This window comes from Galeopterus variegatus, unplaced genomic scaffold, assembly GCF_000696425.1.
Source record: "Galeopterus variegatus unplaced genomic scaffold, G_variegatus-3.0.2 Scaffold8328, whole genome shotgun sequence".
Classification (NCBI taxonomy): domain Eukaryota; kingdom Metazoa; phylum Chordata; class Mammalia; order Dermoptera; family Cynocephalidae; genus Galeopterus; species Galeopterus variegatus.
In genome coordinates this window covers 57,846-78,663 of record NW_007734439.1, presented here as the reverse complement: position 1 = coordinate 78,663, position 20,818 = coordinate 57,846, and the positions used below count along the sequence as shown (strand labels likewise).

The window sequence follows — 20,818 nt, the reverse complement described above, 5'->3', positions numbered from 1 at the left end:
ACCAGCAGTATTTTCATTACCTGGAAGCTTGCAAGAAATGCAGAATCTCAGGCCCCTCCTAGCCCCAGATTAGAATCTGCTTTGTGATTTATATACATGCACTTAAAGTTTGAGGTGCCATCTCTAGTCAAGGCAGAGTCTCTCCATATTGAATTAAATGTGCTCTTTGACACTCTATCCATTGGCATCTTGGAACTGGAACTCCACCACCATGAAAATGAGTTCAGAGGCAAGAAAATGGTTCATGAAAAAATTAACAAAGAAAAGACTCAACTGAAATAGGCACCCTGGCTGGGGACTACACCATGGAAGAAGACAGGTGCGATGCAGAATCTGATCTCATACAAACTTCCTAGAGCCATAAGGTGGGGAGCTGTTACTTGAGGGGAATATGTTTCTTGATTGATTGTACCTTGTTATTACAAAACTAGAAGCGATGAGATGAGAAGGGAGAAGGGTGGACATACAGCTTTTGTTTGACTCTAATGGGGCTGGTAAAGGCACGTGAAGGTGGGATCCCTCGGAATGCAAGTCCTGGGGTGGGTGAGAGACAGGTGTCTCTCTTCCTCATTGGAAGGGTCATGGGTGACAAATTTATGAAGGGGTTGGGGTGATGGTTAGGAAGATGCTAAAGGGAGTTGCCCTCCCTCACCTTTATATTCTTCTAGCTTTATTCAAAAATTCTTTCTTTCCCTGCCTTTTATATCTAGCCCTCATTAATCTCATTTGAACTATGGTTGCCCATGTTTCCTCATCAGTTTTAACCCCAACTTACTATCCCTTTGCATTATAAAGTGGATTTATTAATTTTACATTTTCCCAGACTATAGTTTGCTAATATTGTAAGAAATAATTGAATGGTTTATTCTTTTTATTATCTCAGCATACAAGTAAAATTTCTGTTCCACTCTCAACTTATTGATTGTTCTGTGATCATTTTGTCCAGTAAATTAGGATTTAGTAAGGATAAAGACGTCACTTCCACCGTCAGCAGCAAGTACCCATCTTTGATCATTTAATGAATTGTAAATGCCTCTGTTATAGGATTATCTCGTATCCATGTTTTCTAAGATGTCTTTTAGCCAATTAATATTCTTAAGGTTTCTATGTGTTGTTTGGCTTTCAAGTTCATGTGTAAAAGTATGCAGGTTTGATTTAACTCCAAAGGTCCTTCCAACTGTAATATTCTGTGTCATTCTAAAACCAAATTCATTAGGTGTCCTTTTTCTTTAAACTTGCAACAACTATTTCCATACTTGACTGCTGTTTTCTGCTCCTTTCTCCCTCTTTCTGCCTGGGTATCTCCACCCTGGGTTGTCTTTTTCGTCCTTAGATGTAACCAAGTGCCTCGTTTACTGTTACTGATGCTAATGAAACAGCTGCTGCTTAATATACCCTTTGGTGTCTGAACACGGAAAAGCTCTGCCAAGGTTTTTAATTGCTGAGAAGTTTTGATATGTGCCAACTCCTGTTCCTCATATGCTATTTCATGAAGCCCTTGAGACAGAATCCACAGAAATTCTGCATAATCCCTAAGTGGAGTAGTTCACTGAAAAAAATGTGGGTTTTCCCTTAGTAGTAGTAATAGCAATAACAACTGATATTTGTTTTGCAGTTACCAGGTATGGGGACTTGTGCAAAGTGGTTTGCAAGGATAATTTTATTTGACACTCAAAACAGCACCTGGAAGGACACCCTTTTACTTACCATGCCCATTTAATACACACCTGTCTGAGGCTCAGAGCTTCAGTAACTTGACGACACATACATGTCTTCAATCTTATATTGCTTCAGTGAGGTCATTTTTACTTGCAATTCTAAAACTTCTAATTTAGATTTAAAGAGAAGATTGACGATCTGAGTTTCACTGCTATGGCCAGTCAATTTTTGGTGTGGATGTTGTCAGTTCAATGGCCTATTTTCTTCCAGCCAATTTAGGATGAGTGTTTAGTATGATAACTTGAGAAGACAGTCTGTAATCAGGAAGAAGTGTTTCTTCTACAGAAATAATGAGTATAAAGGTTACTTTGCAATACAGTCTGCTGTTGAGCTCTTTTCAGGTGGAAACGCAAGTCAAAATTGAACAATGTCGGGCCACTGTTTCCCGTATCCCAAGTCATCATTCTGACCCTTTGGCCTTTGAGTGTCTACACTGGCTCTCTGAGTGTTGCTGATGCATCCAGGTGGTGTGGTGCTTCTGGACAGAGACTTCAGAGCCACGCTGTCCTGCTCAGATCCTAGTACTGTCGTGTTCTGGCCCTGTGATCTTGACTCATTTAATCAACTTCTTGCAGCATTTTCACCCAAGTGCAAAATGTGGGTGCTGTATGATAAAGAATTTGGCTAGCCTTTGTCCTGGATCCTGAGAGGGAAACTCTGAATCCTTGGAGTTTCTAGTACGATGGGGGTATCTTTACTATTCATGAGCTCCTTGGATTGCATCTTTGTTTATGCTGACCACATTAGAGGCCTCAGGGTGGGAGCTGGTCGTGCTAGTTGGACCAACGATGTGATTAAAGGTTTGGGGCCTCGAGCGAGCCTGACCTCCAGAAACCTCCGGGCGCTGAAGATTGAGCTCAAACACAAGGCCAATATTGAATCAATCGCTCTTATGCAATGTAACCCCAATAAAAACAACACATCAAAGCTAACTGGAGATTCCTGACTGACAAACACATCAGTGGGCTGTTATGGTGATGCACTCTGTTTCCAAGGGAATAAGACACAGAAGCTCTGCATTTGGTACCTTCCCAGACCTTGCCCTACATGTCTGTTTATTTGGTTAGTCCTGATTTTGCAACCTTTATAATAAAGCTGTAATAGTAAGTGTAGCACTTTCCTGAGTTTTGTGAGTCATTCTTGTGAATTATGAAACCTAATGGGCATTGAGGGAGTCCAAGAATTTGTAGCTAGCTAGCTGTTTAGATGTGTGGGTGGCCTAGGGACCCCAAAACTTGTGGCTGGCATCTGTAGGGGGAGCTATCAATATGAGGACTGTGCCCTAAACATGTGGAGTTTGAGCTAACTGTGGGTGGCTAGCATCAGTGTGATGATGATAATAATCATAGTAATTATCTTTTAGGGTTGTTCTTGGTGACTAAGTGAGCTAATGTTTATTAAACACTTAGAACTGCCTCATTACGAGTACTATGTAAGTGCTTGAGAAATGATTTAGAAAAAAGAGAGAAAGAAAAACAAAAAAGGATATAAACTGAAGCAAAAATGCTGTTAGATCTTTTGATTGGTACTTTTAAACTGATTATAACCACATGGAGAATATCTCATTTTTTAAGAAGGTTGAAAGAAAATCCAATGTCAGTAAAGACTACTTTGGTTGTGTGAATCCCCTGATTAGGTGCTTGGAGGTGGGTCTCCAGGGCTTCTGAGTCATTTGGCATTTGAGGTAGGCACAGGATGCTGCTCTGCCAGGGATAGGAAAGACTGGCAGGAGGCAGAACTGAGTAGGGCTTGGGGCCAAAGGAAAAGGGGCTGGTTGATGTGGACCCTAGAGTAGCTTCAGCCAAGTGGCTATTGGTGAGGAGAAATACCCTGTGGGGATTTGGGAGTGAAGTAATGTAAATTATGCAATACAACTTTCCTGACCTTAGTGAAAGCGTAAGACTCTCCATAGGCTTAGAATGGATTTCTTGGAAGGTCTTAAAGGTGCCACATTTTATAAAACAGGCTGAACTCACATTCATTCAAAGGACAGCCAGCATGTGGCTATGCAAAGATTTCTTCAGAGTAAGTGCGACTTACATGCAAAGCAATGTTAATATTCGTTTCCATCCATCTTCATTTAAACTCCATGACTTAGGATGAATAGAAATAATCATCCATATTTTATTTACAGAGAAACAAAATCCCAGCTGTGTGGTGGCCCTGGGGGTAGAGCTAGTGAGGGACAGCTGTGAAGAGGACCCAAGCCTTCAGATTCTGTGCAGGCACCCCAGCCTAAGGTGGGAATGGAACGGGCTCGAGAGGATTGTCGAGGTGTCTTTCTAGTCTCATGATGTTCAAAATCGTGCCATGCAGATTTTTTTTAAAAATTGCATATGAAGAAGAAAGCCTTTGCCTGAACACTAAGTACATGAGGACATTCCCTATGGAAATGTCTGCTTATAATTTAGGCAAGGATGCTTGGATAAACAATACCTTAAAAGTGCATTTTTACCCTCTAACCCTTAAGTGTGATTGCACGACAGCCACTAAAGTCCTTGCTCCTGCTGGCTAAACCTCAGTATCTCTTGTTACTCCTGTGAGGCAGTTGTTCTTTCCTATTTATTACTGACCCTAAATGACCTGAGCATTTTCAAAACCAGCACGGCTTCAGTCACTGTTTGCAGTAAAAGGCACCACCTGAGATACAATCTGCCTAGCCCCTCAGCCCTGGAGTGCCAGAGTCACTCGGAAGCTGCGTGTGCTGCTGGTGTACTTGATGGGGAGTTGTGCCTGGTGGTGGGTGGTCTGGATTTATTAGCATGTCCTCCAGAGGGATTTGTGAAAAGAAGCATTGAAATGCAAACATACTAAGCACTTTCATCACAGCCCCTGTGTTTGTATATGGATTTTATTATTGTTGTCTGATAAATACATTTTCAGTGATTCAAAGCATTCATCATTTGTACTAGCTTCATGTATGAGAGAAATAATATGCAAGTCGATTGCAAAATTACTGGTGCTTATCATTCAAAAAGGAAATTGTGTCTTACTTAGAGATGTGTTTCCTCTCCAAGCAGGATTTGGAGTAAAGGCTCATTATGCAAGCTTCGTTTAAAGAAAGCAATTTTAGTTATAGGCTTGACTTGGGTGATTAGGTCAAAACTTCATGCTTAGGATGCTCAAAAAAGCCCACTGCTGCTTATCTTTGTCCAGCAATGAAAAGTGTATTAAATACTTCTAATTGCAGATTGTTCTGAAAGTCTTCTTAGTCAATGAGTGTTGATCTAAAGTGATAAATCTTCAGAGAACCAGACGCAGTATTAGGCACATGTGAACACTTCTCTGTTGGCGAGGCAGGAATCAGCCTGTTATCTGAACCCCAGAAGAAAGGCAGATGAGGTGCTGGCTGCTACCTATATCAAATACCGAGAAGCAGGGACATGAGTGTTTAGTGCACCTGCGGTCTCGGCACCTTCTGCTCACATAACTGAAGCCTGGGGAGCCTGCCAAGATCACCATTGTGCCACTTGGAGAAATCCAATTTTAGTTCCTTGCCTGTGCTCTTAATGGAGGTTTGGTAATGTTGGGGCCTAGAGCTGATGACATTTAGCTTAGATGATGTCAAATAGAAAGTTTTCTAGTCACTTCTCCACCAAGGATCCCTTTTAATTCCTCATTGTTTAGCTGAGGCTGTGGGATCTCTACCCTGACTATAAAATGGGAGTTGGCCAGGGGTAAACTGAGATAGGTGGAATCCCTTCTAGATGGTAGCATTACTGTGAGCTCCACTCAGCAGTGCTTTGGTGGCCGTGGCCAGTACTGCTTGGTAGAATGTACAGGAGAAAGTGTGCTGGAAACTGTTAGGTTCCCTGTTGTCTAGAGTCATTAGTTCTTGGCCAAAACTTGAAAATAGCACTCAGCAAAACAAAGGCCCTGTAGTCACATGGGGCCCCTCGCCCAACCAACATGCTGGGGATTCTTTGCCAGCTCCGCTAAACATGAGTGCTTCACTTAGCTTTATCTTCCTTTCTCAGGAAGCAGGTTCAGACACTTCTATTGTTTTCTGTGGCAATCACACTAATGACTTACTATCCAAATTATCCAAATTCTCCTTTACTTTTACTAATAGGACCAGCATTGTGTCCAGCATAGGAAAGCGCCTGTTAAAATACTCGGCAGTCTAGATTCTCTGAAGTAGAGGTTGGCCATATGCTGCTGTTTCAGTCTGTTCCAGCTGCTGTAACAAAATGCCATAAACCGGCAGCTTATAATCAACAAACACTTTTTGCTTACAGTTCTGGAGGCTGGGAAGTCCAGAATCAAGGCACCAGCAGATTCTGTGCCTGGTGAGAGCCTGGTCCTCATAGACAGCACCTTCACAGTATGTCCTCCTGTAGCAGAAAGGCCAGGTAGCTCCCTGGGGCTGCTTTTTATAAAGGATTTAATCTTGTTCATGAGGGCTACAACTTCTTAGCCTAATAATTTCCCAAAGGCCCTACCTCTTAATATTATCACTTTGGTGATTAGTTTTCAACATAAGGATTTTGGGAATACATACAGACCATAGCAGCCCTGTCCTGGCTGCTGAGATACATGCAGAAGTCTACTGGGTATAGAGCTGACAGTTAAGATGGAGGACACCAGCTATATTTGAATTTCCAATGAAAAAAAAACAAAACAAGTATTTAGTGTAAGGATTGCATTTTTATTTGCTAAATCTAGCAAGTCTAACCGGATAGGGCTTCTAGGAGTGTTGTAGTTCTCTTGATTAAAAGGAATGAATTTATCTGGTAAGCATAATTGTTGTGTCCTTCTGTTACCTCCATGCTAAAGTCCTCTTTTGGCTTAAAAGAGCCCAGATGGCCACTTATATTTTACTTTTGTAGAATCAGGAAACTCTGGCCTAAAATTTCTTTTGTGGTTTCATTTTACATTAATATTTTAAAGAAAATAATGGGTAGTTATTTCAGCAATAGTAATTCATATTTGTATATTGCCCTTTAGATTACAAAGCACTTTTACATCTAGTATCTCCTTTGATATTTAGAAGATTTTTTTATTTAGTGATAAATTCTACAAGACTTCCAGCCTGTTTATTAATCAAATACTATGACTGCCAAATACTATGCATTGCTAAACTTCTGCAGAAAGTAGTTACAAAGTTTTGGGAAAGCTGTCAATCGGTTCCGTTAAGAATTTTCATTTAGAAAGTAACTGTGCAGTCTAGTAGTGGACAGAGAGAAATGTTATAGAGTACAGACAGAATGACACATTCAGGGAGTGACTTCTAGCAAATGTAACACTTGAAACTTTCAGAAACTTCCTTTATACACGTATAAACCTATTAGATTAAACTTGTTTTAATTTAGATATTTTTCCCCTTAAAGAGCTTTTTAATAAATTTCTTTGCAGATATCTGTTGAGAACTGTTGAGATAAATATATGATGTCTTGAAAACAAGATAGATGCCAATCTAGCCGAAAGTGACACATTGAAAGTTTTATTTGTTTTTTAGGAAGACGTAATATTTTGCAAAATGGTCTTTTGGCTGGCCAGTGAGCTCAGTTGTTTAGAGCATGATGGTGATAACACCGAGGTCCAGGGTTTGATCTGTGTACAAGGCAGCTGCCCCCCCCCCGAAAAAATAATAATAAAATTGTAATTTTTTTCTTACAAAAACTAAAGAAATTGAGGGGAGGGACAAATGTAATAATTAATTCAAATCTCTCCAAGAATTATTTCATTTAGCATTAATCTTTGGATCATTGTCTTATTTTAGAGAAGCAGAAAAACCCAAATGTTAATTGATTTCCCTAAATAGGTCATATAGCTGTGTTTTTGGATTAACATTGGGAATTTTCTATTCAGTCCATTACTTTAAGCACCAAAATAGTTGAATCACATATGTCATGTTTTCGCATTTGTTTCTATTAGATTTTTTTTGTTTTTATTGTTATTATTGTTGTTGGCCTAATATATCTCAATATATTCAATTTTATTTCATCTCTATACTTTTCTAAAATTGCTTTAGCCATAATGGGCAATAATTGCTGCCTTTCTTAGTTTTGTTTTATTACATTCCTATTTCCACTTTCAGAAATAAAATCCCTTTTCCTGTAGGCACATTTGCTCTGTGTGAAATGCTTTTTATGTTTACAAAACAAGAAAGTCTTGAGTAAATCCAGTAGAGTTCAGAATTGATATACTCCCATCTCATTTTTTTTCACAGTCAGGGTTAATTCTGTCTCACTGTATTAATCTAAACTACCCTTGGATGATAGCTATTTTATTTTCTTTATGTTTATGGAGTCTGCCTTACCAAAAGCCTTCTTTAGATCCTAATTTTTATGTTATAAATTTCTATTATTAATCTTTTTTTTTTCATAATCAAAATAAGATTTGTTGGTTGAAGAAAATTTGGAAAGTGCAGAAAAACAGAGATATGCATGAAAAAATCACTCTGCCTCAAAGAAAAATTTCACCATAAAAGTTAAGCAAGCAAGGCTATCACCATAGGAGAAATTAAACTCAGTTCTGTGGGACAAAATGTTGGAATATTTCTAAGTGTGAAAGTATTGCAGGACAGTAGGGAGGAGGGAGGTCAATGAGATTAGGTCTTCTGTATTTGCTAGTTTTCCCTTTTCAAAGTTAGGCTCCTACTCTCCCCCAGAAATGGGGACATGTGGGTGCTATCTCCTTCCATTTTTACATTTCAAAGGGTTGGCTCCCAGGTCCTTAAGATAGCCATTCTGGAGTTGTAAAACTGACAAGAGGCTGGGAGAAAATATGCACCTCAAAGGGACAGAGAAAAAATTTACCAGGGGAAGTTTTCTCAAGTAAGTACTCTAAGAAAAGAGATTAGAGACAGAGGGAAATCTGAGTAGAGTTTATTTGAGCTGGGGAAATGCTAAGGCTTCTTTGTCATTAGTCCACCTTTCTGATGAAACTGCTATTAACTTAGCATATTTCTCATTAACGTAGCATATTTCTTCTTGTTCTATACCTGTTTCCTCTTCTTTACTGAGTCTTGTTATATATACATAATCACATTTTATTTTTTTAAATAATCTTATATCATAAATATTTTGCCATGATTGATAAACATTTTGAGTATTAAAATAAATACCAATGATTACTTTAAAATTATTTCTTTTTCTTGAAAAATAACATTATAATATATGCTTCTCGAAATTTTAAAAAGGGATTGTCAGTGAAAATTTAAATAGAAGTTAACTCACGTGAATGTTATTGTTTATCACAATGATTATGGATAAAATACGTTTCATTTTAAAAGAGGAGTGGAACCCTAAAGAAATATTGTTTTATGGAAATTTAAAACATTATTGCATGCTGTCAGCCTAGGAGCATGCTTTCCATTTCTTGTATAGAAAATGTGCATGACTAATTACTATGTTGCCTTTCAAACCTGTGATATTATTTAGAGCCAGTTTATATGTATAAGGGAGTATTTTAACCTACCTACTTGCAATTATTGTTAGTAATAGATCCTGGAATATATGACCTATAATATAATTGAGTGAGTAAATGATTTATTTTTAAAGATGCAGTTGAATAATTATATAGAGATTATTATTCTATATTTGAAGGACTTCATATACACCCAAATATTACCTACTTTACCTCCTGCATTTTGCAAAGATGAAGCTGTGACCGAGATTTGGAAGGCCTTAGAAGGTCAGGTGTAGCCAATTTGAAGTATAATCTGATTTAGAATGAGGTTGCTGTAATCCCAGACCAATCTTTTTCCTGCTGTAGCTCTCCTGGAGCCTGCTATTAGTATTGTGATTAGACTTGAGATATGAAGAGTATTTTAGCTATTTTACTAGAATCATTTTCCCCTTTTAGAAATCCTTTATAAAAATGGTGATTTTCTGTATTTCATAAACTATCTAGTTTCTACCTTGACCCATCTAACTACTGCTTATTAGTCACTTTATACTAAAAAGGTTTTGGTATATGCCAAAGCCCTCTTTAGTTTTTGTAAACTACCCGACAAAGCAGAATAAAGAGACGACTGATATGTCAAGGAAGATAAGAAAATATTTTTATAGGTGTGAGAGCAGATGTTTAGGTGTAGGCAGTGTGTCCTGGTGGTCAAGCACACAGCTCCGGAGCTTAGACATGACGGGGTAGGACCCAGCTCCACTAGTGTCTGCTGCGTGTCCAGAGCAACCCCTACTCCTCCCTGGCCCTCAGTTTACTCATCTATAAAACAGGTGTAAGATAGTGCATACCTTATAATGTTGCCAAAATGGAAAGAGTTGAGTCATAGAGTGCTGAGAACAGAGGTTGTTACATGTTAGATGCCATGTAATTATTAAAACATTTTGAAAGCAGTTCATTCAAATTACAGAAACTATAAGGAAACCACAAGTATTTAAAAATATATGCAGGGTTCTCATGTCAAAGCAGCAGATATATTCTCGGGAACTCTAAGAATAGTAAATAGAGGTTACAGCAGACAGGCCTTGTTCCAATTTCACTTGTGGAGGAAATAAGGCCATCGTTTGATGGTATTCAAGCAGATCTGGATATGAATTTTTTATAAGCACTATAAGCATTCCCTCTTTACAGTAAATTTTTTCAATTAATCACCTTGCTGTTGAGAGGGACAGTCTACAGGGGGCCCTGAGCATCCTGCACATGGCTGCTTAGTTTGTCAGATAAGGCATTTGTAGTTAGTTATACAGGCAACTAAGTAGCTCAAGGAAACAGCAGCATTCACTTCCACAAGGAGGGGGACCGCTTTATTTGCTGCTTAATACAGTGTTTGCTGCTTGCACAAGAAGTGCATTATCCTTGGCTGGCCTTCTCTCCCATAACACAACCCTTTCTGTGTAGGCATCTATTAAGGTCCTACTGTGTTGACCCTCTTCCTATCTCCCTCCCACCCTGCATGGGACCAGGAGAGCAAGGGGGACTGCTACAAACACGGAGCTCTGGACTCTGTGTTTGCCATGAGTCGTGAGGTCTTTTCTCTGTGATCCAGGGATCTCTTATCTTCTGCAGCTAACCATGAAATAGTAACAAGCTAACCCGTTAGCTTGTAAGTAGAGTAAAATTCCAGAAACTTCAGAGTTCCAGAACACGCAAATAACAACAGGTAATTGTATTGCTTGCTTATGACCACAGTCATGGCTCTAACCCCGTATGTGCAATATGTTAGTAATCCCTCAGTAGAGTCCTTTCACAGGTTAGTGTCCCAGAATGGCTAGACACCATGCCCATGAGGGTAGAACCAGGCATCAAACTTTCTACTTTTCAGTCTTGAAAATATATACCCATTACAACTACCCTATACCATTCTATCTCTTATTAATACATGTTTCCATGCTTCCTCACCTACTAGCAAATATCTACATTGACTAAAACACTATAAAACATCATCATCCAGAATTCAAAGGAAGTAAAATTGACCTCACTTTTCTGTAAACTTTTTCCTTATAAATTCCTGCTTTTCCAGCAGATCTGACCCTAATGCAGCCTGTTAAGTAGTCTGTTTTCATTCACACATTCCTAGATTCCAAAACACAGTTGGAAGACTTGGAAGACAGGGCACAGAGATGAGACTTTATGGTTACTAAAAGAAGCCCTTCAAATTATTCTCTAGCACCCCATCAAGTTTAATATGCAAAATCATTTGTATTTCTATGTACTAACAATCAACAATTGGAAATTGAAATTTAAAAATACATTGATATTAGCATAAACTATGGAATACATCACAATAAACCTAACGAATTATTTGGAAGATTTTAATTTTGAAAGCTGAGAAATTAACAAAGATCAACATGAACAAAGAAATAAATTGTTATTATGGATGACAAAATTCAACATTGTTATATTTCAATTCTCCCCAATTGATTTATCAAATGCAATGCTAATCAAAATTCTAACAGGCATTTTTGCAGAATTTGACAAATATATTCTAAAATTTACATGAAAATACCAAAAACCTTGAATAGTCAAAACAATTATAAAAAAGAAAATAAAGCTGAATGATTCACATTGCCTGATTTCTAGGCTTACTGAGAAGGTAAATTAATCAAGACAGTATAGTATTGGTATAAGAATAGACTGTTATATAAATGGTAAACACTGAAGAGTCCCAAGATAGACACAAACATATATGGTCAATTGATTTTTAACAGAGGTGTCCAGGTAATTGAATTGGAAAATAATTTTTTGAAACTAATGCTAAAACATTTGCACAGGCATATGAGAAAATAACGACCTCAAATCATGCATAGCCCAATACAAGTATAAAAAGGTCACTCAAAATAAACCATAGACCTAAATGTAATCCATTAAGCTATAAAATTTCTAGAGCAAAACCTAGGAGAAATACTTGTTGACCTTGAATTAGAAAAATAATTCTTAGAAATAACACATGAAGAACAAACCATAAGAGAAAAAAAAAATATTTGAAGCAGGTTGTTAGGAGAATGAAAAGACAGAGGTACAGAGTGGGAGAAAATATTTGTCAAGTGTATATCTGATAAAGGGCTTGTATCCAGAATATATAAACTCAATAACCTGGAAACAAAGAACCCAGTAAAAAATGTTCAAAAGATTTGAACTCACACTACCAGAGAAGAAATACTTTGTACTGGAACCAGAAAAGACCACAAATAGTCAAAGCAATTTTGAGAAAGAACAAAGTTGGAGGCATCATACTCCCTGATTTCAAACATGTTACAAAGCTATTGTAATCAAAACAGTATGGCACAAAGAAAAAAAGACAACAGAACAGATTGGAGAAGCCAAAAGTAAACACAAGCATATACACTCAACCAATCTTTGACAAGGGTGCCAAGAATACACAATGGGGAAATGAAAGTTACTTCAATAGCGGTGCTAGAAAAACTGGTTATTCAAATGCAGAAGAGCAAAACTGGACCCTTGTCTTACAACATATAGAAAAATTAACTGGAAATGGATAAAATACTTAAATGTAGTATCTGAAACCATAACACTCCCATAAGAAGACTTAGGAAGAAGCTCATTAACTAAAGCACAGGCAACAAAAGATAAAATGAACAGTGCAAACTAAAGAACTTCTGCACAGTAAAGAAAATAATCAACAAAATGAAAAGACAGCATGCAGAATGGGAGAAAATATTTGCAAACCACACACACACACACACACACACACACATATATGTGTGTGTGTGTGTGTGTGTGTGTGTGTGTGAAGCAGAAAGTAAAACATCAGCTTCAAGGGGAGATTAGGAAAAGTTGGTCAAAGAGTCCAAACCTTCACTTACGTAATGACAAAGGAAATAATCAACAAAATGAAAAGACAGCATGCAGAATGGGAGAAAATATTTGCAAACCACACACACACACACACACACACATATGTGTGTGTGTGTGTGTGTGTGAAGCAGAAAGTAAAACAGCAGCTTCAAGGGGAGATTAGGAAAAGTTGGTCAAAGAGTCCAAACCTTCACTTACGTAATGAACAAGATTTAGAGGTCTAGTGTACAACATGGGTGGTGACAGGTGTGTTAATTAATATGATCGTGGCATTCATTACACAATGTATATGCATATCAAATTACCATGTTGTACACCTTGAATGCTTTCGATCTTTATGTGACAATTGAATATTTTAAAATAAAATAAATTCAAATTAAAACCACAGTAAGAAGTCACTAACATACTTAATAATAATTGACTCCAAAGGACACAGACTCCAGAGGTGATTAAAAAGTTCTATTTATTTTGGTTACACAACTATATGTGTATACACACACACACATATACATGTATATGTCAAAACTCATTGAGCAGTACACAAACAAAGGGTCAATTTTACTGGATATAAATTATATCTCAGTAAACCTGAAATTTAAAAGAGGCAAAAAGGGCATCGAGCTCTAATTAGAATCACAATTACTACTGCAGAGTACATGAAGTAATTATGTTTAAATATATTACTCTTGATTACATATGCATACATTTCTGCTTGTATGGAAACATTTAGAGAGAGAAATTTTTAAATCTTATGATAAAGCTTTACAATGCAATATCAACATGTATTTTGTGTTTGCTTTTTTATTAACACTACAAAACAATGGCTTTATTTTGGCAATGAAGTCTACAGAAGAGCAAAATATGAATTGACTTCTATTTTATTTTTTGCCTGGTTTGAGCTGTATAGAAGTAACAAAATTTATTCTGCTTGTAATCTTATAATCTGTAAAAATGTTATTTCTAATTCTCATGTTATGATTTTATTACAAACTCAAAATATTGCCTTATGATCCTATATTTTAAATACTACATGAAAATATTTTAATTAATGATATAATCATGCCTGTCTGCACTAGTCTGCAATCATTAACATTTAAGATTCTGGCCTAATTCAGTCATGCCTTTCAACCTTAGCTTTTAAATTGCTTATTGATTTGCCTATTTATTACAGTCAAATATACATTTGTAAACATTTTCTTCTGAAATTGAAATGAATATATATTTTTTTCTTTTAAAGGTGAAATTGTATGAAATTTTGAATTAATAGAAAAGTTTACAGATTTTTCAATAGTATTTTCCCTCTGCAGTTTATAGAAACTGTTTCTTATCTGAATAAAACAACCTCCTACAATCCAGCTATCCTGTAGGATAATGTTTGATAGATACAACAATGTTAAAAGAAGACTAATTATGGTATTGATTATTTCCTTGTAGCAGTCCCCTGGTGTTACCAATTGCCAAGCAAGATAGTTTGTTGGAAAAAGACATTATGTTCAAAGATGCAACAAAAGGTCTGTGTAAGCAGCAATCTCAGGACAACCCCCCTGAAAACACCACGATGAACGGCTTCAACAAACCTGAGCAGGTAATTAAATCTTGCTGCACATACACTAGTATTCTTTCATATAAATTCATGTTTTAAAATCCAACATACTTCAAAAACAAGTACCTATTGATGTTTATTCAAGGAAAATTAATGAAAGCATAGGTTAATATTTTGTTTATAATTTTCATAAATAATTAGGACATTATACTGATCATTAGCAAACATAATTGCTTTTGTGTTTTATGACAAATGTTACAGTCTTGACGTTTATACCAGGAATGTAAGGTGCATACGTTACCTCTTGAATATTTCAGTTAAATCATTGGTCATTATTTCATTATTAGTCTGTGGGTTTTTTTGTTTGTTTTCTTCAACTATCCAAATACTTCACATAACTAGAAAGAGGAGAAAACCAATCACTGAGTCATTTATTTATTCTTCAAAGCAACTATGGTGGTGCATTGTGTGTGTGTGTGCGTTTGTGAGTTTGTGTGTATGTGTGTATGTGTTTGTGAGTTCATGTGTGTTTGTGTGTGCCCCAGAGGCTTAGTTATATAAGAACACTTTGTAACTGAGAGAGTATTGAGCTTGGGATTGTAGAAATTAATATATTTTCTTTTACCATTGCCACAGAGAAAAATGGTTTTTATATGTTTAGTGTTCTGTAAATGGCAGAGTAATTTGCATCCTTGAAAATATTGTGTTTCAATGTATCTAATTTTGAGTATGTTGCTTTAGCGAGGTTTATTAAAGAACTTCTTTCAAAATTAAGTTTGAATTTCATTAAATTTTGCTATTTAAAGTAACTAAAACAGATAGCAAAACATTTTAAATATATTTTGTGGGTGTATTTGTCTGCTCAGGCTGCCATAACAACATACCATAGATTTGGTGACTTAAACAGTAGAAATGTATTTCTCATAGTTATGGAGTCTGGGAAGTCCAAGGTCAAAGTGCTGGCTAATTTGGTTTCTGATGATTGCTCTCACCCTGGCATGTAGGAATCTGTCTGACTGTGGTGTCCTCTCATGATGGAGAGAGAGAGGGTGCGTGCTGTAGGTCTCTTCTTTAATTTTTAGTTAAATAATTTTTCTTTTGCTCTTAATTAACACATAATAATCTGTACATATTTATGGGATAAAGTGTGATATTTAAATACATGTGTACATTGTGCAAATATAGAATCAGGATATTTAGCATATTCATCACCTCATACAGTTATCATTTCTTTGTGGTGAGAACATTCAAAATCTTATCTTCTGGCTATTTTGAAATATACAACACAATATAGTTAACCTTAGTTACCCTACTGTGCAATAGAACACCTGGAATTATTCCTCCTGTCTACCTGGAACTTTGTACCTGTTGACAACCTCTCCCAATCCCCGCTCTCTCCTCCCCTCCCCAGACTCTGGTAACCACTATTCTACTCTCTGTTTCTATGTGATCAACTCCTTTAGATTCCACGTATGAGTGAGATCATGTGGTATTTTTTTTCTGTGCCTGGCTTATTTCACTTAAAAGAATGTCCTACAGGTTCATCCACGTTGCTGTGAAAGACAGGACTTCATGACTTCATTCTTTTTTATGGAGTCTCTTCTTATAAGGACACTAATCTGTTGGATCAGGGCCCCGCCCTATGACCTCATTTAACCACAATGACATCCTATAGGCCCTGACTCTAAATATGGTCACATTGGGGATTAGGGCTTGCACATGAATTTTGGGGGACAAAATTTAATCATAGCTACAGGTAAATTAAGTATTAGGTTAAATTTAAGAAACAATTTTTCTTAACTTTCTTGAGTGTCCTATTAACTTCCCTTAACATTCCAAGTGTTTTTGATCCATATAATTTGTGTAAATTAGCATCTGATATAACTCAACTTCCAGTTACTATTTAAGAATGTCCTGTAATTAGTGTCCTTGCCTGGAAGAAAAATGACTTGAACTAACCATTCTACCACACCCTCTTCTCCTTCATAAATTTTTACACATATGCCCATAGAATTTAATTAGAAAACTTTATTTTTGTTTCTATTACAGATTTTTAAGACTCAAATTAGTTTGTAGTGAGTGTTGAGGGAAAAAAATCTGACTTATTTAACAACAGTTGGAACTCATAGGTGAGCTCACTTCCTAATTGCTCCCACAAGCAACGTTTTGAATAAGAGCTTATCAAGGTGTGCTTTCTCTTATTATAAAGATATAAACCTACTACTCTACCTTTAGCTTTGCCAAATAATATTGCATATATGTTTTCATTTTGTGGGGAGACGGATTTAGTTTTTTCAAAAACATGTTTCTTGATTAAAATATTACATCATATGATTCTATCATAACAGGTCAAAGGAATTGAGGATTCTTGACTATCAAACACTTATTTTAACACTATTTCCATCATGAAATAATTTACAATAAAATTAAGAGTGGGTATATGATTTTATTAATTGATTGCTTAGAAAAAGATAACTTCACTGTTTTACTTTTTGGTTTTTCTGACATTTATTCCTTAATTGATTTATTGAAATGTGTGAAAACTCTATGGTAATTTGACTTCCTCCTGTTCAAATTCTCTAACATTCAAAAAAGTTTTGAATGCAATTACAGATGTTGCATGACTTGTAGTCCACATTTACGTGTGCATTTATTGTATGTTTCTATTAATTTGCTTTTAAGTTGTTAATTACATGTTTGACAGTAGTGCAATGATAATTATTTGTTTAATTAAAGAAGAGCAAACTAGGTCAACTCTTTCAACAAGGTGCTGAAATTGTTCCCTCTGTGGAGTCAAAACAATTTCTGATTAATAAATTGATTGCTTTTAAATGGTAATTTATTAAAATGTTTCTAAAAGTCAAACAATTGTCTTCAAAGGTGAGAGGACATTCACAAGAAAAGAATGTCAAGTGTAATCCTCGTAGAATGACTTCTCTGTGTTTAGTGTAGGTTTTTTATAATTGTATCCTAGATGTTAAACGTAATTGTAATCATGTTCTATTTTTTTGTTATTAAAGAGGGAGCAGCTGCTATTCAGGTTTTATGTCCCTACATCCTATCATTTATATAATACTCGTCACTAGCATCTCGCACCGTATGCACCAGGCTCCTGTACATCTTGGCCTGCGATGCAGGACGGTTCTCTCCAGGGAAGAGCAGCACCATTTGCGGACTGGATTAGACATTCACATTTCACAGGAGTGCTGTAGAAAAGACTCATCAAAGCAATGAAGTTCTGATTAACATTTTAAAGAGACATACAAAATGTAGAAAAATTTTAAAAATTAAAATAAAAACCACTTAGCATGTCTCCTTCCAGATTTTTATAAAATGTAGGTCTTATCAAATGGTAATTTGTAAATGAATATTCAAGGCTTGATTCAGCCTTTATTTTTATTTCTAAGAAACACCAAAATTAACATTTGCTTTTATATCTATGAAAACATGACATTTTTTTAAGTTGCTTAAAAATGTGCAAGACATTTTCCCTTTCCTTCCTTTTTTGTCCTATTTCACCTCCCATTCCTTCCCTGCCCTGCCTTCCTTTTCCATTCTCTTCTTGGTTTTCCAACTTAACTTCTTCCCTGTCTTTCTCCTCTTTTCTTCTTTCCTTTGGCAAAATACTTGTTTAAACTTAGGTTAAGCTTGAAATTCAGGTCAAGTCTCCATTCCCTTTAATGAGGGCATGGTAACCTGGGAGCAGAGAGGAGCAGGAGGAGGCATACAGAGTTGTTCTGCTTCAGGTCTGCTGCTCAGGAGCTCTGTGACTCTGGAAGTTACTTGCCCTCACTGAGGCTCATCTGGAAAATGGGTACATAGTACTGACCCCATATGTGTGTTATGAAGATGACAGTAGATGAGAAATAGAAGATATGGCACAAGCACCAAAAACAGAATACGCACTCAATAAGGTGTATATATTATTTTTATTGTTATTATTTGTATAGACTGACTGTATATTAGGTTTTGTCAGAGCAGTAGAGTCTTCATTCACTATGTTGATTTGCCCTTAATTCGTGTAATTCCAGCCAACACATCCAGTAGGCTTTATTTTTTTAATGTAAATGTAGATTATTTTAGAAAACAATAATACAAAATAGTACTTTATATTGGCTGACATTTCAGAGCTTAAAAATGCTCTCACCTACATTATCTTAATCCTCAAAATATTACGGTGACCAAGTGATTATCCACTTTCCATACTTAACCTAAACTCAAGTTTCAAACTGAGTTTTAAACTCACCAAACTTGAACTCAGGAAAGTTGACCAAAGAGCCTAGAACCACAAGTGTTTCTTTTATTCCACATCTAGTGCCCTTTTGGGGGCACTGCAGCAGGTTTCCAAGACTGGCAAGAATTCCCTTCCTGTAGTGCACAGCAACACCAGCATGCGTGTACACAAACAAACAGAGGAACGGCAGGTGGAAGGGCTGGTAGATTGCACCACGTCTAACAGAATAACAAAGGGGGGCAAAGCACCTGCACGGATGTAGGCGTGGTGACGGCATCAGTTTGGGGAACCCTAGTGAAGTCTTTCATCACGTTTTCACCCTGTCTTGTTCTGACCATTCCGGTCACCTTGTCTATTTTCTGATTCCCATTTCCTTTTCATTTATAGGGGATTCTACCCCCCACCTGCCTTTCCCCAAGATCCTGTTGCTCTTACCCCATGTGTCAGACCATCTCTGCTGCCCACTGAGCTCTAGTCCCTGAACACATACTATTAATCTCTCCCCACCAAAAATCACAAACGAACAAATGCAACAGTAAGGCTGACAGCACTCAAAGCAGCAGTGAAACCATGGAGATGAGGGATCAGCAAATTCAGAATACTTCCACAACTCACATTTGCTTTGGACCTTGAAACATTGCTCAAAGTGTTTCTCCTAAGTTCTTTCCAGCCTTCCATCCTGAATTATGTCTATTTAGTGTTTTATATCCCTCCCTCCTTTTGGAAATATTCATAATAAAAACCATAATGGCCAATCCTGGAGGAGATACAAATATTTTTTCACATACTTATCTGATACCTGTTTGGACTATTATTATGACTGCATGGTAGACGTTGGTGTTTACAACATTCAGCCTATGACTCTTCACAGAAATCTTTTTCTTTCTGCTCGTTCCCAGCTGTCACAAGGCTAATGAAATCTTTATGAAGAATTTGTCCCTTTGAAATCCTTGCTTAAAATGGTTATCAAAGCTTCCTTCCTTATCATTTTGGAATCTGTTGTGACAAATGCAAGGAGTTATTTCCGTGATCTACTCTAACACTGTATTTGGCACATTTTGTTATTATAGAGGCAGGAGAGAACTCACATTTTTACTGTCAGCCTAGTACTTTCTCTCACTCATAAAACAGCTGTGCGACTGCAGATGAAAATCTGCAAAAATACGAATGAGATGTCTGCAACAACTCTTCCAGCCTTGTCGGAACAAATGCAGAACTTCTGTTAGTAATATTCATGCTTTTTCCAAATGTGCACACAGAAATTTGCATTGAGATTGTTGGCTCTGTGTTTGTAAGAGGAATTTTATTACCTTAGTGTAAATCATTACTCCTGAAAAAAAAAAAAATCTTGCTGTTGATTTATTCCTTTTTATTATTGCCTTGGGAGTTAAATATGCATATTAACTTGCTGGAGACTTTCGCCTTATTCTTGCATTACTCAAAGTTATCTTGCTGTTGATTTTATTCCTTTTTATTATTGCCTTGGAAGTTAAATATGCATATTAACTTGCTGGAGACTTTCGCCTTATTCTTGCATTACTCAAAGTTATTGCAATCATATTATTGATTTATATCATATAATGTATATTCATGAATATACATATGTCTTAGGATTTGTATGTACATAGATACATGCATGCATACATAGTTTTGCAGGGTGTCTGTGTATGTATAAGATTTTTTGCTTTGGGGAAATGCTTGCAAAGGTATTAGAAAGAAAAGATATCACATTTATCCCTAAATCGATTGTGAAAGTTCCCTTTCATGTCTGTCTCTATGTAAGGACTCTACCAATAGTCTTTTCAGTCCTAGAAAATACATACTTACCCAATTGCAGTTATTTTCTAGATTCCTTTTATATCCAAAGGCAAACATTCAAGAATGTTCTGGAATACAGTAAAATTGTCCCGGTATGTAAGAAAACTTCCAATCTTAGAATTAATCCTAACTGAAAAATCAAGTGCAGTTTAGCAGCACATAGTTGAGTAATGCTGGCCTTTCTTTTCTTAAATAAATCTAAGTTCCATCAATTTCTCCTCATCTTCTGCCCCTTTGCTGGGCCACCTTCATCTGGAGCTTGCTAACTGATCCCAGCACTT

General features: G+C 36.6%; 1 protein-coding gene across 1 annotated transcript in view; it reads left to right on the top strand.

Annotated features, from left to right (window-relative positions):
- LOC103608341 (unconventional myosin-XVI-like) overlaps positions 1–20,818 on the top strand; it is a gene marked incomplete at its 3' end in the record, with an annotated part of 83,272 nt that overhangs the window by 14,160 nt on the left and 48,294 nt on the right. Inside the window, exon 4 of the mRNA XM_008592789.1 lies at positions 14,377–14,527. Coding sequence (XP_008591011.1) covers positions 14,377–14,527 — 151 coding nt within the window. The remainder of the gene's footprint in view (positions 1–14,376; positions 14,528–20,818) is intronic.